At 47.2% G+C, this 19,754-nt stretch overlaps 1 protein-coding gene across 1 annotated transcript; it reads left to right on the top strand.

Annotated features, from left to right (window-relative positions):
* The first annotated feature begins 1,189 nt into the window (after positions 1-1,189).
* Positions 1,190-15,359, top strand: LOC119391130 (beta-hexosaminidase subunit beta). Its single transcript, XM_037658806.1, has 13 exons — positions 1,190-1,297; positions 2,243-2,588; positions 3,865-3,933; positions 4,038-4,087; positions 4,569-4,679; positions 5,595-5,693; positions 7,755-7,893; positions 8,664-8,853; positions 9,868-10,006; positions 11,136-11,316; positions 13,123-13,213; positions 14,154-14,258; positions 15,272-15,359. Exons 1-13 carry the CDS (start codon positions 1,190-1,192, stop codon positions 15,357-15,359), a joined length of 1,716 nt encoding a protein of 571 aa, XP_037514734.1.
* Positions 15,360-19,754: the final 4,395 nt, after the last annotated feature.

Below are 19,754 nucleotides of genomic sequence, written 5' to 3'. Positions count from 1 at the left end.
AAGAAAAATTTAGGAGGGAGCATTATGGCACGTTGCCAGACTTGGCAGGCGAACACTGCGTGAGGCCAGCAGTGTCGGCCGAATAAGTGACTTTTTGCCTCAAGATCGCGCGGAAAATCAGATTTTGGCGAGGCTTTGGGGCTCGGTGCCCGGTAGTTCTTAGCCGAAGCGTGCTTGTTCGGCGCAGACCGGCCAACTTACGGAGGAGTCACGGAGGAGGTTCGAAAACGACTTAACCGGGAGTGCTAAAATCTACCGTGTGCTCTGACGTTTTGATCACGTGTTGGGTCGAGACACTACGTTTCAATCGCTTTGCGCAATGCTCCCCATTGCAACCTTTTCCTGTCTTTGTGGTCACTGACACTTCATCGCTAAATCGCCGGCATAATAAGGGATGTAGACATATGTGTGAGTAAAGAAGACGAAGGTGTCCCGTCCTAGTAAATTAGGGGTTTTTTATTACTATTTATTATCATGATTCGTAATAAAAGCTTGCTTTGATACATTTTATCGTGCACCGGAATGCCCTTTTTAATTTTGCGAAGTTTATACTCTGCTTTTAAATTTTATATAAATTCATAAAACCACTCAATTTTTGGCCAATCCCCAACAGTGGGTATGAGCCATAGTTAATAAATAAACAAGAACAAGCTTCACGCACTCCACGTTCAGTCATCAGCACGTCGCGTCCGCTTGCCGAGAAAGAACAGACGCTTCGCTTGCCGTAAGTATGCATACCAATATCGCCTCTGGTTGATCTGGTCCTTCATCATCTAAAGGCGTGCGCCAATGGTGCTCCATCCCTTCGCTCATTTGCACCGTTCACGTCATTTTATAACGCGCAGAATTATGGCTAGCCATGTTTTTCTTTACTATAATGGCGGCCGAGGGCCCCTGATCTTGCATTCCACGAACTGTTTACTTCCCACCTTTATTACCCCGGAAAGCAGTGGACCAATGACAGGCCTTTGTGAGGAGTACGTCATCGCTTCATTTTCATTTTCGCATCCATTGCGGAGCTTGTTTTCCTTCAAGCTCGACCGGGGAGGTCTGAGGTGAAACTTGCACTCCCCCTCCCCCCCTCCCCTTGTAAAGAATAACACTGCGCACGCCTATGAGCGTGCTTGTGGCTTGATGACGTCGACCGCCTCGTCTGACAACCTCTTGTGTCCTGTCGTAGGGAATCGAGATGCGACCGCTGATGTCTGGCTGCCTCACTGGAACGCTCCTGCTCCTTCTCCACGCATTGTCCGCGGAAGCTTTCATTACCTACCTGGAGGTTCGCCTGCCGCTCGAAGTAAGCATGAAATAATATTTCACCGCATCGGAAGAATGCGCGCGTGACGTTCTCAAAGTTCGATTTCGAAGAAAATTGCCTCTCAGTAATTACTGCTTGGTGCGACGTTCACGGACGTTCATTGTAAGTGCATGCAAGCATAGAATTCGAAGGACTCTAAAGACTAAACATTTTAGCACATTTATGGTTGTATATAGGGCATTTGGTTGTCTCCTGGCCAACACCCTGACGTTTAAAGGGTAAGATCAAATTGTGGGTAGGTAGGCACAAATACAATTTTCTCGTTTGCCGGACTTTCATTGCAAGTAAAAATGAACGTGACTGCAACGAACTGAGCAGAAAGAACAATAAATTACTTTTCGTGGCTATCGCTGTCAAATTATCGTGTCAGGGGTTTTTGTGCACACCAAGCGGTCAGACCACTGCAGACTTTTTAACGACTCCTTTTTTCATCGTACATGTAGTTAAAGCCCGCTGTCGTGCGCAGTACATTGTGGCTACGTTATCTGCAACATCTATCCCGGTGCCTAAACAACTGCGAGCTAAAGTCGTTTACAACCTAAGAAAAAATGTAAGCTCCGCCCACAAAACCACGGCGCACCTGCCAATCACCTGTAAGAGACAGCCGAGCTAGCTGGTTTCCGCTACAACCGTAAGTATTTTTCTCGGTTAATGTAAATGTACTACGCATACTAAGAGTGAAAAGTTCGACGTTAGTACTAAAACATTGCCTGTGGCTGAGCAGCGATGTCACAATCCTTGACGAAATTGATTAGGACGTTCAAGTTTCCAACCTAAAACCAGCGACACAAACGTGTATCTGTATGGGAAAGCCAACTGTCTGAAACGCTCGGGAAGCGCTTGACGTCACGAAATTGAGTAGGCGCTATTGGATGGAGCACTTATGCAAATTCTGTGTGGGAGGAGCTGACATCTTCCTCTTAGGTTGTAACCGGCTACAAGTGTCCTGCACGCCGACTGTCGCAGGGACAACCCTCTCCCCGTGGCTCCGTGTGGCCCGAGCCGCAGCTCGTCGTGCCTTCGAAGCTGCAGAGGCACGTGGCGGCGAATTCGTTTCGCATCACGACAAACGACGCGGGCACGCCCGAGTGCGACGTGCTGGCCAAGGCGAAGGCTCGCTACGCCACGCTGCTCTTCTTCAACGCCATGCAGCAGGGCAAGGACACAGCGGCTGCGCCGACGGGCAAGCGGCTGGACAGGCTGGACGTCAACGTGTCCCTCCTAGCGGAGCAGTACTGCCGCTACCCTCGCTACGGAGACGACGAGAGCTGTGCGTGTGTATACAGTATACCGTACCGTTATAAGGAGCTTTAGCCTACGGGGACCACCGTCTCTGCTACTCTAGTCAGCTTTCCTTGCGCTATCTATAGACCAGGGCCTGTATTCACAAAATATGTCTTAAGCTGAAAATTTTCGTAAGAGAATATTTCAGCCTATCACGATGCCAGACATATCATTAGTGAAGCCGGCTGACCAATGGGAAAACGCACTTACGAAAGAGAACTTTTGCGCATTGGACCCCAGATAATTTCATTGTCGAATCCTTGTTTAGAGCAGGTGTACTTAATCTCGGTACCAGTTATCACTGTCGATCGCCGCCAGTGCAGGTACTGTGGGTTTGGTTACATCACTGCTGATGGCAAGCGAACATTGGCGCAGCAGGCTTGCGATAAGGGCTCGTTCTATCCACCTGAGCCGCAGTTACCGCAGTTACATGCAGGATTACCTGCGTTACGAAGCTGCTAGGTTATCATATCTTGTGTTGTGCTTTTTCCAGAGATGGATACACACCACGCGGCTAACTGTTTTTCTATATACGGTATATTGCACAGACATAACGTATCACATTGAACGAGAATCTTATATGGGCTGTCATGGGACAGAATCGAAGGGAACGTCGTCGGACAATGCGTAGGTGTTGGGATTCCTAACATCTTCAGGGCTACGGGCATGTGAATTATCACTGTATTCTGATCGCTAAACTCTGTTATCTTTAATTAGCTAAGTGTATAACATTGCGCACGATGCACCGATCTGCAGGCACATACATATGATGTAATCGGTGTGGTGATGTTTCCGAGATGTGTTTATCCGGAGGTAGACTTCATTTTCTCAGAACAGCATTTTGTCCACTACTGACACCTGACGGTGCACAAGGAGCCCGAAACAAGATCGCATCGCTACTGTGATCGATAATGTACCAACGAAGGTACCTTAGACGAAAGCAAGGTGTCCAAATACGTGCTCAATTGAAGGGAAACAGAACACAGATGCCGCGTTTCTACTGTCTGTCTTTCTTCGCCTGTGTCCGTGCTTAAGCGTCTTACTCTATTCTCTAGCATACTTTGGCTTATTCTAGCTTTTTTTTTTGTTCCAATTTCGGTACCGCTACCGCCGAGACCACCGCATGGGCTCGTCGTATCGCAGCGGGAGCGCCCTTTCGAAGCATTGCTGGAGAATTGCCGTTAATCTCCAGGTGGTGCTATAAGAATCTACCATTCAGGTTGATGGTTGGCATGTCCCTCAATGCGTGGCTGTTTTTACAGATAACCTGACTGTACCGCTTTCCGGTGACGCTTTCCTGAACGCCACGACGGTTTGGGGAGCGCTGCGCGGTGAGTGCGTTATGGTCCACGCTTTCTTATACGCTGCTGTTCCGTGCAGCTGAGGTCTCGCCTTCGGTTGAATACATTCCGATTTTCTTTCACCGTCTGCGCAGGTTTAGAGACGTTCAGTCAGCTTTTCTACCAACATCCCGACACCAAAGAGGTAAGCGTAAGTTTGTAGTGATGGCTCACCCACCGATATATAAACACACAAGTGAAAACTGAAACTGCCAGACTTTTTTTGTCTGTGTTTCAAGACGACCCAACGCACAATGAGAAATTCTTTTTCTTGAAGATCCACATGAAAACATTTTAATCATGTGGATTAGCTAGATTCATATCTACCTAATTGAAACGAAGCTGATTGTTCGCAGTGATAAAGCTTCCGATCTGACGATTATTCGGTAGCGGTTATTACTCTTAAGCAATGGAAACGAGGGACGGACATGTACTCGTATATATTTACATGTCTCCCTTACCAACCAATAGTTTTGCGAATTTACGTATGTTCATTGACAATCAAGTGATCGAGGAAATATTATCCAATACGAATACACGCATGAACAACTCAACTACACACAACTCTCGTCTCAAGGCAAATCGCTTTCTTTGGCTCTTACACGATGCTCCTGTTCTCTCTTCAGTTTCTGGTGAACGTGACGTCAATACGAGACTACCCGAGGTTCTTCTACAGGGGCATTCTCGTGGACTGCGTTACACGGTTCCTGCCAGTGAAGACGCTTAAAAGAAACCTGGTGCGTCGTGTCGCATCTAAAGGCTCGCGTTCACACCTGCGACTTGCTTCACTCGCGCGACCAAGTTAGTCGGAAAGCGACAGGTCGCGAGTGGTTGCAAAGCGACTGCTATGGCTCAGTCGCTCGCTGCTCGATTTTTCGGTCGCGTGACTGCCGTCGCAAACCTCTGAACCAATCAAATGTACAGGAACAGAACGTCAGCTTATTTTACGGCGCAATGACAATGCGAGCAGACGTGAATTCTATGTGGCGACGGGTGTAACTCGCAAGCAGGTGTGAACGGCGGTCATCTCGAGTCGCTTTTTTGTCGCCAGTCGCAAATGGTCGCGCGAGCGGTGTTAGTCGCAAGTGTGAATGAGCCTTCACTTGCGTTCGTGTCTCCTGCCACTTCACTCACTAGTGATTAGAATAACTGTAATTAGGTAGCCAGAGCGGGCCCTCAGTATAGAAATATTTAGGATCTTATATAGCACGTACAAGTAATATTTTTTATCGGAGTAATAACAGCCATCACGAATGCTAACAGTGATTACTAATACATAATGATGTGCGTGGCGCTAATAGACGAGGAGACAGTTGCGTGTATTAGAGAGCTAAAAAGTGTATTTGAAATTATAGTTGAAATTTGGAAAATGAAGCTCGGCAAGCCACGTAAATGGAGATTATATGCAGATAACCTAATAAAAAGGAAAGCGCAGTCGAGCGTGGCAGGAAACAAAATGTATGTAAGTATGGGAAATTTGCACGCATGGTATGAGGTCAGCTGGTGCAAGACGGGAGCAATCAGTCACTGGAAAATGCTTTCAACCTGCAATGCAGTTAAATAAAGGGACGATTATGGGGACGATGCATCATCGTTCCTTCTAGCGAAATTTCTTAATTCAGCTTAAGTCACTCTTTCTCTTCTTTTGCCAGGATGCGATGGCCTACAACAAGTTTAACGTGTTTCACTGGTTTCTCGCCGACTGGACCGCCTGGCGCCTAAGACTGGAGGCATTCCCGAACCTTACTATGGTGAGCGAGCTCTTCTGCAAGCTCTTTCCTTTTCTTTTTTGGCTGGCGTCACTCGAGCCCCGTCGTGTTAATGGAGTACTGACACTATTTTGAGCCATTGCGAAAGGTACATCTTTTGTCTCCTTGGTATCCAGTGTTAACGCTGTCCGCACACTGGAGCCAGGCAATTCGCATAAAATATCTTAGTTTGATTTTAAAGTTTTTTGTCGCCGAGCATCTGCAGGCTAACCCAACCGCAATGGATACTATTATGACGGGTCAACACAGTTCCCTGTGTTTTCGAACTCTGCGTCCTGGATGCGGTTGAAATTGCTGTCGGAGCCGCTCGACGGCAATTCACTCCTCGTTGTTTACGTGCAACGCGTACAACTGACAGCAGACTACAGAGCGTTGCTAGCACGTCAAGAGTCGCTGTCCTCCCTTGACTTAGACCTACGTCACACTGTGCTTATACGTCTCTGAGATACCACGCCCCCTCGATATCTAAATAGATAGTCACTTTTTATTTAGGAAACGGTATTAAAAATATATTTAATGCCTTCCGAGGCACCACGATTCTCTCTTTAGTGTTCTCCACACTATTGCTTTTATTTAGAACGAAGTACTCCTTTAGTCGATAACTAAAATTTCTTCCTCATAATGAACTTTGGGTGTCCGCTACGATTTCAAAAGTCGTCATGCCTGACGTTTCACGACGCAATGTTGCTCTTTGTGGACGTGCTATGTTGAGCGATATGAATAGTGGAGTCTGTCAGCATGATCTCGCGAATCGGAAACGTCATTCTTTGTGGTGCTGAACGAAGCTTTAGGCAATAGTAAAAGTATTTCCCTAAACAAGCATAGCTTCGTTCGTGTGTGTGTGTGTGTGTGTGTGTGTGTGTGTGTGTGTGTGTGTGTGTGTGTGTGTGTGTGTGTGTGTGTGTGTGTGTGTGTGTGTGTGTGTGTGTGTGTGTGTGTGTGTGTGTGTGTGTGTGTGGTGTGTGTGTGTGTGTGTGTGTGTGTGTGTGTGTGTGTGTGTGTGTGTGTGTGTGTGTGTGTGTGTGTGTGTGTGTGTGTGTGTGTGTGTGTGTGTGTGTGTGTGTGTGTGTGTGTGTGTGTGTGTGTGTGTGTGTGTGTGTGTGTGTGTGTGTGTGTGTGTGTGTGTGTGTGTGTGTGTGTGTGTGTGTGTGTGTGTGTGTGTGTGTGGTGTGTGTGTGTGTGTGTGTGTGTGTGTGTGTGTGTGTGTGTGTGTGTGTGTGTGTGTGTGTGTGTGTGTGTGTGTGTGTGTGTGTGTGTGTGTGTGTGTGTGTGTGTGTGTGTGTGTGTGTGTGTGTGTGTGTGTGTGTGTGTGTGTGTGTGTGTGTGTGTGTGTGTGTGTGTGTGTGTGTGTGTGTGTGTGTGTGTGTGTGTGTGTGTGTGTGTGTGTGTGTGTGTGTGTGTGTGTGTGTGTGTGTGTGTGTGGTGTGTGTGTGTGTGTGTGTGTGTGTGTGTGTGTGTGTGTGTGTGTGTGTGTGTGTGTGTGTGTGTGTGTGTGTGTGTGTGGTGTGTGTGTGTGTGTGTGGTGTGTGTGTGTGTGTGTGTGTGTGTGTGTGTGTGTGTGTGTGTGTGTGTGTGTGTGTGTGTGTGTGTGTGTGTGTGTGTGTGTGTGTGTGTGTGTGTGTGTGTGTGTGTGGTGTGTGTGTGTGTGTGTGTGTGTGTGTGTGTGTGTGTGTGTGGTGTGTGTGTGTGTGTGTGTGTGTGTGTGTGTGTGTGTGTGTGTGTGTGTGTGTGTGTGTGTGTGTGTGTGTGTGTGTGTGTGTGTGTGTGTGGTGTGTGTGTGTGTGTGTGTGTGTGTGTGTGTGTGTGTGTGTGTGTGTGTGTGTGTGTGTGTGTGTGTGTGTGTGTGTGTGTGTGGTGTATAGGTGGGGTAAGACAGTCGGTGAATCCAACGTTGCAAGTCAGCAATAGTTCTGTTCACAATGAACGATTTCAAAGTAGATTTAGCGCACATATCTGCTCGTTATGATAGCATCGTACCGTATGTACTCATTTTACAAGAATTTAGGAAGACCGAGAAGAGTAAACAAAAATGGCGTGCCGCAGGTGGCGCGACTTCCTCGGCACATGTACCTGCCCCAGGACGTCGAGGACGTCGTCGAGTACGCCAGGTTGCGTGGCATCCGTGTGATCCCAGAGATCGCCATCGCCTCTCCTCCTAAGCTACTTCGGGACGCGCTGCCAGGTACCGAACGCTAGTCAGTAACTCCCTTGGATACCTGTTCTATTATCTTATTGTAGGATATGTTGCGCGTAAAACGGATAAACACAGGAAAAAAACGATGTAGACACAACGAGCGAGAACTACCAACAGATATTATTCGTTCTTGAATCAGCTTATACAAGCATGTTCAAACGTCCCATTGAAAGGGAAGGGGGTTAAAGGAAGAAGGCAAACAATTCAGGGCCACCTCACGTCAGACAAAACCCGTACAGAAAATTGCCTTGAAGAAGCCTTGTAGCTTAGCCTGAAGATGTAGCTTTTTTAGTTAACCGCTTCTGCTCGTGGCTTTCTTTTTTTTTGCGATCTACACAGCTATTAGTTAGATTAGAAGCGTGATTCATTAACAGAGCAGAAATTTCCACTTGCCATGGAGCCCGCGTCCTGGTGACTTCTATTCCTGGAAGTGTCTCTGGTACCAAGTTGGACAGGCGCCACTTGTTGCGTGCACGTTCACTTGTTGTGGACATGCGCCACTTTTTGCGTGTGTGTATGCCGCTTTTCAATGAACATCTTATATGCGCGTAACCATGGCTCACCGCGTTTGCGCTTCTGGCCATGTGCTGATTTCGCGACCGCGGCGCCGCTAGGAAGCGCAGCGTGTCCACAGGGTGCCGCGACAGAGGAACCGGGCCGCTGTACTGGCCTCACATATAGTACACAAGATGTTTCGGCTATTCGAGTCATGGTGTTGTTCAAAAGCTAATCCGGGACTCGTCATCGGGCATCTGCAGGACTGATGACGTTGTGCCAGCGCACTGACGAGCAGCTCCACGAAGCAAAGCCACCCTGCGCGAGGGACACGGAGTGGGACTTGGCGGATCTGTCGCACGGCCCCACACGTGAGGTGTACGGCGTCATCTTCAAGGAAGTCGCGTCTCTTTTCAAGGACGAGTACATACACCTGGGCATCAGGCTGCACGAGTACGTGACGATAGCCAAGGGACAACTATGTACTAATAGCTTGCACGTGACGTCACGGGTTCAGGTTCTTCGCGTACTGGTACTCCAACATGGCGCCTTTGATGACGTCAAGGCAGCATGATCACGTGGTGGCTAAGCTGCTTCAATGTGATAACGACGCCGCTGGGACGTTTTATGCCTCTGTGCATGCTTTACGAAATAACCTGCATGCGATGTACTGATAACATTAACGTGGCGTCACAAACTTCGCGTCCCGCCATGTTAGTACTCCAACACGGTGGTTTCAGTGCCGTCATTGCAAGCCATCTTACTCTGACTGAATGGCTGTAGAGTTTGCATGAACAGGCACAAAGTGCCTCAGGCAAGGTGGCCGACACTTAGATAGGTGGACGTGTCTTTGTGAAAGTTGTCTTGTATTTGGAATGTTGGTTAAAACGAAAGATGACGCGCCAAGGATGACAATGTGCCTTTGACGAAGATAGGTCTACATGTCGAAACGTCGGCCAGCATATATCTGAGGCACTTTATACCTTTTTATAGCGTCTTGTGTTTCAATCTCTTGGGGCTCCCACCGATACTTTGGATTTCCTGACTGAGTATTGAATTTTTAGCATCGCGTGCCGTAAAATAAGTCTCTCGAAACTAAAACTATAACGCGGAGCATAATTGTGATGACGCTTTCCATTGAAGAGTTAGAAATTGCAATATTCATGGTTTCGTTTTCTGTAATCTCGAAAATTGGAACGATTTTGTTTAAAAGTTGACAAAATAAAAAATAACGGCTAACATAATTTACCACATTTAATATATTTTTTTCTTTTAAGTGAAACAGACTTGATACAGTTCGGTTTCGTGGATACTGAGAAAACGATTTCTGTGTTCCAGCGTATTTAAATAGGAAGTCCCCGTCCTGAAGTTTTCCCTTAATGCCGGAATCTTGTCGAGATCGCTCATTTCTTCTCATGATTATCCGTTTTGTCAGTGTCTTTTCTTTTTTCTTGCTATTTGTTCCAGTAGGTTAAAGATCCCGAGAGACGCACCACCTCAAGTGATTTCCATGCTACAGCTGTACATCGATAGCGTCATCGACTTCACCCTCAGCCTAGGTATAAGGGTCATGGTCTGGCACGACCTCCTAGGCATCGATGTGAAGGTATGTGAAACGAATGTCGTTTACTTCAAAGCGAAGGTTTCTGTGACTCTTCGCATCACATGCCTGTCTAATCTAGTAAAAAAATGTCAATCCCTGAAACAGTGTCATTAAAGGTGTCAACTCGTTGAGCCAGGTCTAATAGCGGTAAATATGTAATATGTGGACCTCGCAAGGTTCTTCATCTTGTTTGACGTTGACCTTTTTAAGGGTGTCGCTGTGGTTTCTTAGGAAAACCGGGCGGAACGACACGTTCCTGTAGCGTAGCCAGAAATTTTGTCGGAGGGGGGGTGGGGGGGTGGGAGGGTTAATTATACTCTATATGTGTTCGTGCATGCGTTTGTATGTATGCGTGTATATACATGCGCTGTATATACAGCGCTCGTCCCGTGTTGTCTTTCCCTTTTGTCCATAGTTTTTCGCGCTGTTTATTACAATGTGTATATACACACACTGAAAATTGGAAATTTGCGGGGGGGGGGGGGGTGCTCGAACTCTGCTCCCCCCCTGGCTACGCCAGTGACACGTTGTGTCAGTTATCTGTGTTGGTATCTTGCTTTTGGGCAGTGCTAGTGTGATTAGTTTGTAGTATCGTAACAACTTGTCTTCTCTTTCATTCTTTCACGCACCCTTTCCCCTTACCAGGTACAGGGTAGCAAACCGAATATTTCTTCTTGTTAACCTTCCTACCTTTTCTTTACTTCTCTCTCTCTCTCTTTTAATGTGGGCCTCATCGCTTGTGTTAGCGTTCGGGGCAACACCAAAACATTTATTCCCTGAAGGGTCGTTTTATGAAGAATACCAGAAAATGATTGTGTAAGTGAGCCACCAATCACAGTGCACACCACATTGAGCACCGGTACTCGATGTATACTTGTACATGCGTCATCACGTGAAAGTGTTCGTATTGTTTTCCTGCGCGTTGCGTGATAAAATTGGTACATAAGCGAAACCGTTCCCGCCATGAAACAGTTGAAAGTAGCACTCGTCCTCGTTTTAATGTACAGTGCTCCTGGACTGAAAAGCGACATCAAAGCGAAGCTCAAGCGTACTGCAAACTTTTTCGTTCCCTCTGTGTAAGAAAGCCGCGTATTGGCATTCATTCGTTCCTTCTGCTCACGTGTTCTTGCAGATCCCCCGTGACGCCGTCGTGCAATTCTGCCGCAGCGAGGACCACGAAAGAAGCTCGGTGGTCGAGAAGTTGACCAAGGTGGGACATCAGGTTGTCTTCTCTTCCCACTGGAACCTGAGTGCATTTTACTACGGCCCCGACTGGAAGGACTTCTACAAACACGACCCCGCGCGCTATTACGGTGAGCCGTCCTCTTCCTAACCGTTGCTTCGATGTCCTTCACGTCCTCAGGTCGTACCGCAGTAGTGGTGAAATGTCAGAAAGTCCACCTCCAGTGCGCGTGGTGCTGGGTTCAACTCTCGTTGCCGCCGGGCACCCACCGGCTTAAGTCGCAAGCCTTAATTGTCTTGTTGCGCGGCCCCTTGAGCAGAACACGACAGGCGAATGAAGGGGTACAAAAACCCACGTGACCTACGACACGAACGATGTCATGTTGGGACTTTGCCATGACGGCATGGCACGACGTCGTATGATGACATCATGTGACATTATCAGTTGAAATCATAGCTTGGTGGGCTGATCCCGGAGGTAGGGCAACACTGATTGAGTCATGCTGTGACGTCATCATGACGTCGTATGATATCATCATGTGACGTCATCGGTTGACATCGTCGTTTGGTGGGCCGTTCCTGGAGGCACTCCAACACCAAGCGAGGTGCAGAAAACTTCAGGGGGGGGGGGGACAATACAATCGACTGAAAACATCGAGGTAATGCGTGACTCTCAAACAGCGCCTCTTTATGTCTTGCAACAAATGTGGTCCCCGGTAGTATATAACTTTATGCATTAACAAGTGTGCTGGAGGCTTTCGCCTTCAAGTGTTGCAGAGGGTGTAACATACTGCAGCGCTTTTTTTTTTTCTAAATGGGAGAGAGTGGAGGCGACCAGGCGTCCTGCTGTCCATGGGCATGTTCACCTTGAAATGTGTCCTTCCCTTTCGATCCCCTCTTCCCATCCTTCCTCCTCTCCACATGCGCTTAGCCTCTTTCTAAAGTTGTAGAAGTAGCGTTTTGCCTATATACCAAGACCTCACCACCGCTCAAGTCAGCGCGATCCGTCACAAAAATTTACCCAGGTGGTCTATAGAGTGTTAAGTGTCGAAGACTGGGCCTGTCGATATTGCATCTCGAAATTGATGCGGTGCCGCAAAGGGAGAGCATTCTTTTCAAGTAAGAAAAAGAAAGATCCCTGTTCCCTTTCCCCTCACCTTTTCTTTGGATTTTTCGCCGCGCTTTACTTCGATGGAAGCGAAATGTTAGAGGCCCGTGTACCGTGCGATTTCAGTGCACGTTCAAGAATCCCAGGTGACCGAAATTATCCAGAGCCTTCTACTATGGCGTCTCTCATAACCTGAGTCGCTTTGGGCCTTTAAACCCAATAAACCAACCAACGAACTTCCTTGGAGACGCTGGTGACTAAGAACTGAGAGCTTTCAAAGGGAATGTTAATCGTCATCATTACCAACATGACTGCTAGTACTGGGGACGTCACTAAAGAGGTTTGATCGCTTGTGCGTATCTTTGAATGCTTACTCCTACTTATATTGCACGACACAGTGTAAAACTTACTGTATACAATATTGCACGGGCTATCGTATCAGGGACTCGCATTACGGACGAAACTGCGAACTGCTCAGATTTCACCACTCAGCTTAAATTACCAGCATCCGGTTTTAGGAAGCATCAATGTGATAATGGGCTCTTCGCAAGAAGGGCTCCAATTCGCCCATTTGATCCAACCGCTTGTATCCACTAACTGAAATGTTAGTTAATTTGTTTAATTACTGCGGTAATTCATGTTTCTAGTCATTTTCAGCTGTCTGCCGCCACAGAAAAAGTAATTATGAAGGCAGCGACCGAATATCGCATTTATCTTATTTTGGGGAACTTTCGGACACATTTCTTGAAACACCCTGTGTGCGATGGTGCGTAACGGGACTGACATCGGTTTGAAACTTGTTTTAACTATGTTTGATTTATCTGCTCAGTGAACGGAGAGACAAGAGACATGGTAATGGGAGGAGAGGCCACGCTCTGGACTCACATTGTCGACGCGACCAACCTCATACCAAGGGTGTGGTAAGAACTCTGTTTATTGGTACCTTCCATAGCAGTTACTATTGCGATAACGATTAAATGGGCACTCTTAAGTGCGTTTTTGCCGTCGTCATTGCCGTCGGCGCCGGCGCCGCCGTGATGTTCCGTATAAAATCCAAATCGATAGCGTCTTCCGGCGCGTCGTATGGTCTACGTGCGATTGAAAGCGTGTGAGCGAGCCCACGAACGCTCATCTAGCGGAGAAGAAACGCGCTCGCTGTCTTTCGTCGCGCGAATGGCCGATGAAAGGAGTGCGGGAGGGGGGGGGGGGGGCGAAGCGTCTGCATGGCTCCGCATTTTGCTCCGCAGGCCGTGGTCGCGCGCGGTTATCTTTAGAGGCATCGGCAGACGGCTTATAACATTGTGCTTGCTGGTCTCAATGCTCGATTTACATTGAAGTGATAGCGCGAAGGTCGCTTCGCTATCTGCAGCGGTTGTTTCCTTGCGACAGCGTTTTGTTGAGGTACGCCAGGTGGGATGCTACAGGAGTTAGCTGCTAGCTTTACTTCGTGTCACATTCTAAGTTGCTGCTGTCACATTAATTGCTTCGCCCTTGCGGCGAAACAGTGCCTTTTTTTCTGCCTGACGTTCTCGACGCCTAACTTACCGAGATAGTTCTAGTCACTTTTATGAAACCATAATATTTACAGCAATAAGTTAAGGCCGCAGTTGCACTCCCATTAGTTGACACTTCTGAGAACAAGCTTAATTATGCGCACCAACATGTTATGGGTGGGAGGTATGTTACATACCAGAAGAGAAACAGATGAACTCAATTTCCACCACTCAAAATTACGTGGAATATAGAAATCATGTCATGGAAAGCGTACGGGAAATTATTTTTATTTATTCGAAGTCGCTATCGCATTTAAATACTCCGGGGCACGGAGACTCCCATTGACCGGGCTCTTACGCGTTGCAGGCCCCGAGCATCGGCAATGGCGGAGCGTCTTTGGAGCAGCGAATTGATGACCAACACAGAGGATGCGGCGTACCGACTGGACGAGCAGCGGTGCCGCATGCTCAAGTATGTTTTCGCACGTTTCCTGCTTGGTATTAACCTTCCGGGAACTCGCTCTTACGATGTCCTAAACTGCGTTTCTCAGTCTACAGCACATGTCACAGTTTGGGCTTTTATAACACAAGCTCTGTCAGGCGCAATCAATTCTTGCATGCGCGTGTTCATTCTTTTAGGCATGTCTACGCCTTGTGTGTCGTCCTCGTTTTGTCAGGGGCTGATACAGGATTTTTTCTCCGAGGAAAGGGGGATAAGGGTAGTCGGCTTATGGGAAGTCATACCTACAGTTGAGTATGGGGCATCAACATCCATATCTCAGCTTATACACTCATATGTTAAGGGGGGTGGGCTTGGACAGGACATTCGGACCCCCCCCCCCTTTCTAGAAATATTGGCCCGTGGCTTTGTGTGTGCTGCAGTTGAGCGTTGCCTGTAAAAACAGCTTTCGAGCACCAGAGCTATTCACTTTATTGACAGTTTGTATACATCTAACGATCAGCACAATTCTGCACTCTGGGAAAAAATGTGCTACTTTTTCGGTGAGTCTTGACTTTTCCTGCATATGACTCTTTAAATTTAGAGACATTTCTCTCTCTCTCTCTCTCTTGAGTGCCACGACTCTGCGACGAAAGTGTAATGATCTCTAAAGAGAGTTCACGTGTCTCTTTAAAGAGAGTTCTATATGTGGCACGTTAGGACTAAGGAAAATAGTAAAATGACTCTTTTTCTTTTTCCTAAAGTGTACGAACATAAGTTGTACCATGTAGATGTTTTTTTTTTTTTTTTTCTGTTGATAAAACAGCAGTAGTACCAGTAGTAATGCGGCGTGCTGCTTCAATTTTTTGCCTTGGCAACATTATTCAGATGAACTGCCAAATACTGTGGCAGTCTCGTTCACTAAGTCAGATTTTCGTGGATGGAACCACTCTCATATCTATTTTTACGCAAAAACCACTTTAAAAAGTCGAAAGACCTGTTTTGGGCTGATTTCACTGAAGGTCATGAATCTCTTCCTACTGCAGCCGAGGGATACGGGCACAACCGATACTGAACGGCTACTGCGGCGACCAGGACCTTGACTACATGGACAATTACCCTGTTCTTGATTGACTTCGTTTTGTTTTGTTGTTACAATGACAAATAATGAATATATGCTATTCAACTTGTCTTCAATATGCTTGGGAGGAGGGCCTCCTGCTTTCCTCTTAGCACTATGCGCATGTGCTCGCACTGGCGAACAATCGTCTTTTAGTCTTTTACCCGCCGCACTGGTCTAGTGATTATGGAACTCGACTGCTGACTGGTCGCGGGATCGAATCCCGGCCTCCGCGGCCGCATTTTGATGGAGGTGAAATGCTAGAGGCCCATGTTCTTAGATTCAGACGCACGTTAAAGAACCCCACCTGGTCGAAATTTCCGGAGCCCTCCACTTGTGCGTCTCTCATAATCGTATCGCGGTTTTGGGACGTAAAACCCCAACATTTATTATTATTTATTTTTATCGGTTGAAAAACAGATTAAAAAACAATGGCGTGTGACAGTCTTTCTTTCCTCTTCTTTTCTCCTCATCCTTTCTGCCGCTACTCCACCCCCGCGCAGAGTAGTAAACCTCTCTATCTATCTATCTATCTATCTATCTATCTATCTATCTATCTATCTATCTATCTATCTATCTATCTATCTATCTATCTATCTATCTATCTATCTATCTATCTATCTATCTATCTATCTATCTATCTATCTATCTATCTATCTATCTATCTATCTATCTATCAACACAATGAGGCACGCCGTAGCGGAGGGTTCTGGAAGTTTCTCCCGTCTTGGGTTCTAAATAGGTACACAGGCCTCTAGCATTTCGCCTCCATCGCTACCGCCGCGGCCTGGATCGAACACTCGACCTTCGCGTCAGCAGCCGAGCACTGTAACCACTGTACCAAAGCGGCGGTTGTTGAGATCAATCGTGCAGCAAAAAATAAATAAATAAATAAATAAATAAATAAATAAATAAATAAATAAATAAATAAATAAATAAATAAAAAGTTCTTTTTTCTTCGTATCCAGGTGCTCCAGCTGAAATGAAGTGTGTCTTCCTGCGTGTATGTGCTCGACAAATGTAATTTAGTCGGTTCTATGTTGTGGAGCTGCGCTACGTATTTTAAGTCATCGCTGACGACACGGTCTGCGATACTTTTGCTCGCCATGTTTAACGAGCACACCACTCGTGATGTTTAAAGAATCCATTTTGTTCAGTCAACCGATTCTCATTGGAAGCGTTTCGAGTTGCGAACCGAGTAATTTACCTTGGCGTAACTCTGATGCCACGTATGCACCGGTGTCAAATTGCTACTTTCTTGTTTTTTTTTCTACGAACATTTCCCGCGACAGAGTCCCATGCGATTCAATTAACATGTCCACCTAACAGCAAAAGTTTACCGGACGTGGGCTCTACAACAAATGCGGATTTCTGCTCTATTAGTGCGTAATGCCTCTAATCTGGCTAGCGACTGTATATATAGTTTGCAATGCCAATTACAGGCTGCAAGATTTGTTCGGGGGTTAGGTTCGCAGACGATGAGGGAATACATCTTTCGCGACCCGCACATTTTGCTGTTGGGTGTATAGTTACTCTAGCTGCAGCGTGTTCTCTGAACCCGCTACGTTGCTTGGCAGGTTTATAAAAGTTTTATGGCATAAGGTGTTCGGTTTTAGTCGGTTCGTTTTGCAAGTGACTGTTCTCGAGAGACTGTTCTCGTTCTACATACGGACAATATTGCAAAATATAATATACGGTGGATGCTTAGAACTTTCTAAGAATGTGGAGGCGGAAGCGTACAGTTGGACTCGTAGCGATGTGTAAGGAGGCTTTGAGCCCACGCGGCGACGTGTAGGCACCGTACAATGCAGTTTTCGAAATGCGACAGCAGAGCAAGAACCCGCAGCCTAGCGAGCGAAAACAGCCAAATTCGGTCCGGCCCCGACCAGAAGGGAACGCGACTCGAGGTCTAGGTGTATTTTTACTACTACAGCTACCGCAAAGGCTAAATCATGATCTTTGGCGTTAGTGGTCGGGATGGGGATGTGTCACTAGGCGTCAACGTGGGTGCATCCATACGTTGTGGAAGCTCTCATGCATCAATGTACAATAAACGATCAACTATACTGTGAAGAAACGGTCACTTTCGTGTTATACCGATTCATAAGACGGGGGTTCAACCATATTTTTTTACCACATTTTTTTTTGTACCACGACCTTGAAACATAGACATTCTTTCGCCTTCCCTCCCTAATCATCGAAGGGTGAGGCAAGTCTGCCCCATATTTTTACTCATTCGGACCTGCGCCGTCATTAAATAAAGGGCAGGGCTATGGCCAGACAAGATTTTGACAATAATAAAGGCGGCCCAGGGCTCTTTATGTTGCATTCTATGAACTGTTCAGTTGCCACCTTTACGCCCAGAAAGCCGGCAACTAAAGGCAGGCCGTTATGAGAAACATGCAATCGCATAACTTTTTTTTTTTTTGCGTCCATTTTAAAGCTTGTCTTTCCGACTCGACCAATACGGCGAGAGAGGGGGGGGGGGGGGACTGCGGTGAAACCCTAATAGGGGGTATGGTTAGGGGGTATAGTTACGGTGGTGTATCCTATATGAATGAGAACTATAGAGAAAGAGATGCAACTGAAGAGACATCGATGGTTTTAACGAGATTGACAGCACATCTGCTCGTAAGGAGCAATACCAGACACCGTGCGAGAGAGGCGCATGCATTTCAAACGCAGAGTCGTTCGCCCTGCGCCTATCAATCAAGTCGAGCCGTCCTTGAGCCACTGTGAGAGAACCCACGCACCATCGCTCGCGCAACCCTAACCGGGATCCAATATATCAATCGGGCGGACTCGCCGTCCGTCGACGGCGCCACTTAGGAAGCGGGTATACCGTGCTGGCCACACTGCTGCGGTGGCTCGCAAGTGCCATGGAGTGTGGGAAACTAGCTTAAAGACAGCTACTTCGCGGCCTGTCACTATGCGGTAGAAAGGCCATCGATCAAGAGTCGCTCCGTGTGTGTCATCGCTACGCAATGAGGATGCGCTCTACGGGTTCCTACCATCTCGGGCAACACCACCTCGCGCGCTGCTCTTTGTACGTGTGTATACTACAGCCACCATCAGAACGCGAATGTGGAAGTCAAGAGTAACACAGTGAAAACAAAGACTGTATACACTTTCTACTTTCTTCTATGCAGGCTTATTGATCCTGGTAAACCGCATCTCCGCATGCCTACACGATGGAAAGGGGTTCATAAAAGAAAATTGTCGCTCATACGCATTTGTAGCGAGAAACCCATACGGGAGACCCATCCCGAACGAGAACGAATCTTTAACGCTGGAGTTTGCTTTCCGAGAAACCCGTGTGCATTTTCTTGTAGCTTCATGCTCTGGAAACCGATGTACAAAAATTTTCCCATTCGCGAAAGTTCCTCCACCTCACGGGCTTCCGATTTACTGATACGCCATTCTCGGTGTTTCCATGTTTCCAGCTGCTTTTCTTTTCCTCACCACAATTGTAAACGTCTTTTGTTTAGATAAACCTCTGACCATAATATTTCCGTCCACTCTGACACCCAGAGCCTCTGAAAGATGCACGCCTTTTAGGGATCTTGTTGAGCGAAATGTCTTTCCACTACGATGCATTGGGTAGTTTCCGGACTTTTTAGGGGGTCTCGGATGTCGCGACATCTTCAAGATGGCCCGTCTACAAGACGGAACGGGCGATACAGCCGAGGCTACAGTGACCGAGACCGTCTCGCATCTTATCAGGGAACCCGTATTATTGCATTGCGCAACCTCTTGCCCTCGGTTGCGCCGGAGTGTAGCAGCGGTTGTCACAGTAGTTCCCACGGCACGCCTACTGTTTTCCGAGTGGTATCGCCAACGTTTTCACTCTGCAAAACACAAAGATGTTCGAAACACGATTGATGTTGCGTTTTACTACCGAAAACGATTCGTCCTCTGAGCGTCTCGAATGCTGCTATATAGAGTGTATTGACCTGTACCTGAGCCGACAAGCAAGGCAGTTAAGTCACTGAAGCCTTTTGTTCTTGCCAGTAGCTGCGAATCAACAAGTTTGGACTTTGAACAGCCTTCTTGAACATCTCCCCTATCAAAAAATAAGGACAACCGCTATAGATATATAGCAACACCTGACAATACTTTATTAAATAGAGGCAAAATCAGACACGAAGAGTTCAAGTTTGAATGTGTACACTTCGCAGGGGCGTAGCCAGAAATCTTTTTTGGGGCGGGGGGGGGGGGGGGGGGGTTGAACCATACTTTATGTATGTTCGTGCGTGCGTTTGTATGTGTGCGTGTCTATATACGCAAACAAAATTGAAAATTTTCGAGGGGATGTGTTTGTACTCCCCCCCCCCCCCCCCCCCCCCGCTGGCTACGCCCCTGATACTTCGGTATTTCCCACATCCAGTGGAGATACGATACTATTGCGC

Source organism: Rhipicephalus sanguineus, chromosome 4, assembly GCF_013339695.2.
Source record: "Rhipicephalus sanguineus isolate Rsan-2018 chromosome 4, BIME_Rsan_1.4, whole genome shotgun sequence".
Classification (NCBI taxonomy): Eukaryota; Metazoa; Arthropoda; class Arachnida; order Ixodida; family Ixodidae; genus Rhipicephalus; species Rhipicephalus sanguineus.
Note: the sequence above shows the minus strand (reverse complement) of the source record. Positions and strands in the feature narration are given on the sequence as shown.

What these genes read in the sequence shown, in the direction of transcription:
- LOC119391130 (XM_037658806.1), top strand. Translation starts at nt 1,190, where the DNA reads ATGCGACCGCTGATGTCTGGCTGCCTCACTGGAACGCTCCTGCTCCTT. An exon ending in AGGTTCGCCTGCCGCTCGAA is followed by an intron (nt 1,298 to 2,242) that starts GTAAGCATGAAA and finishes TCTTCCTCTTAG; the next exon opens with GTTGTAACCGGCTACAAGTG. An exon ending in AACATCCCGACACCAAAGAG is followed by an intron (nt 4,088 to 4,568) that starts GTAAGCGTAAGT and finishes TTCTCTCTTCAG; the next exon opens with TTTCTGGTGAACGTGACGTC.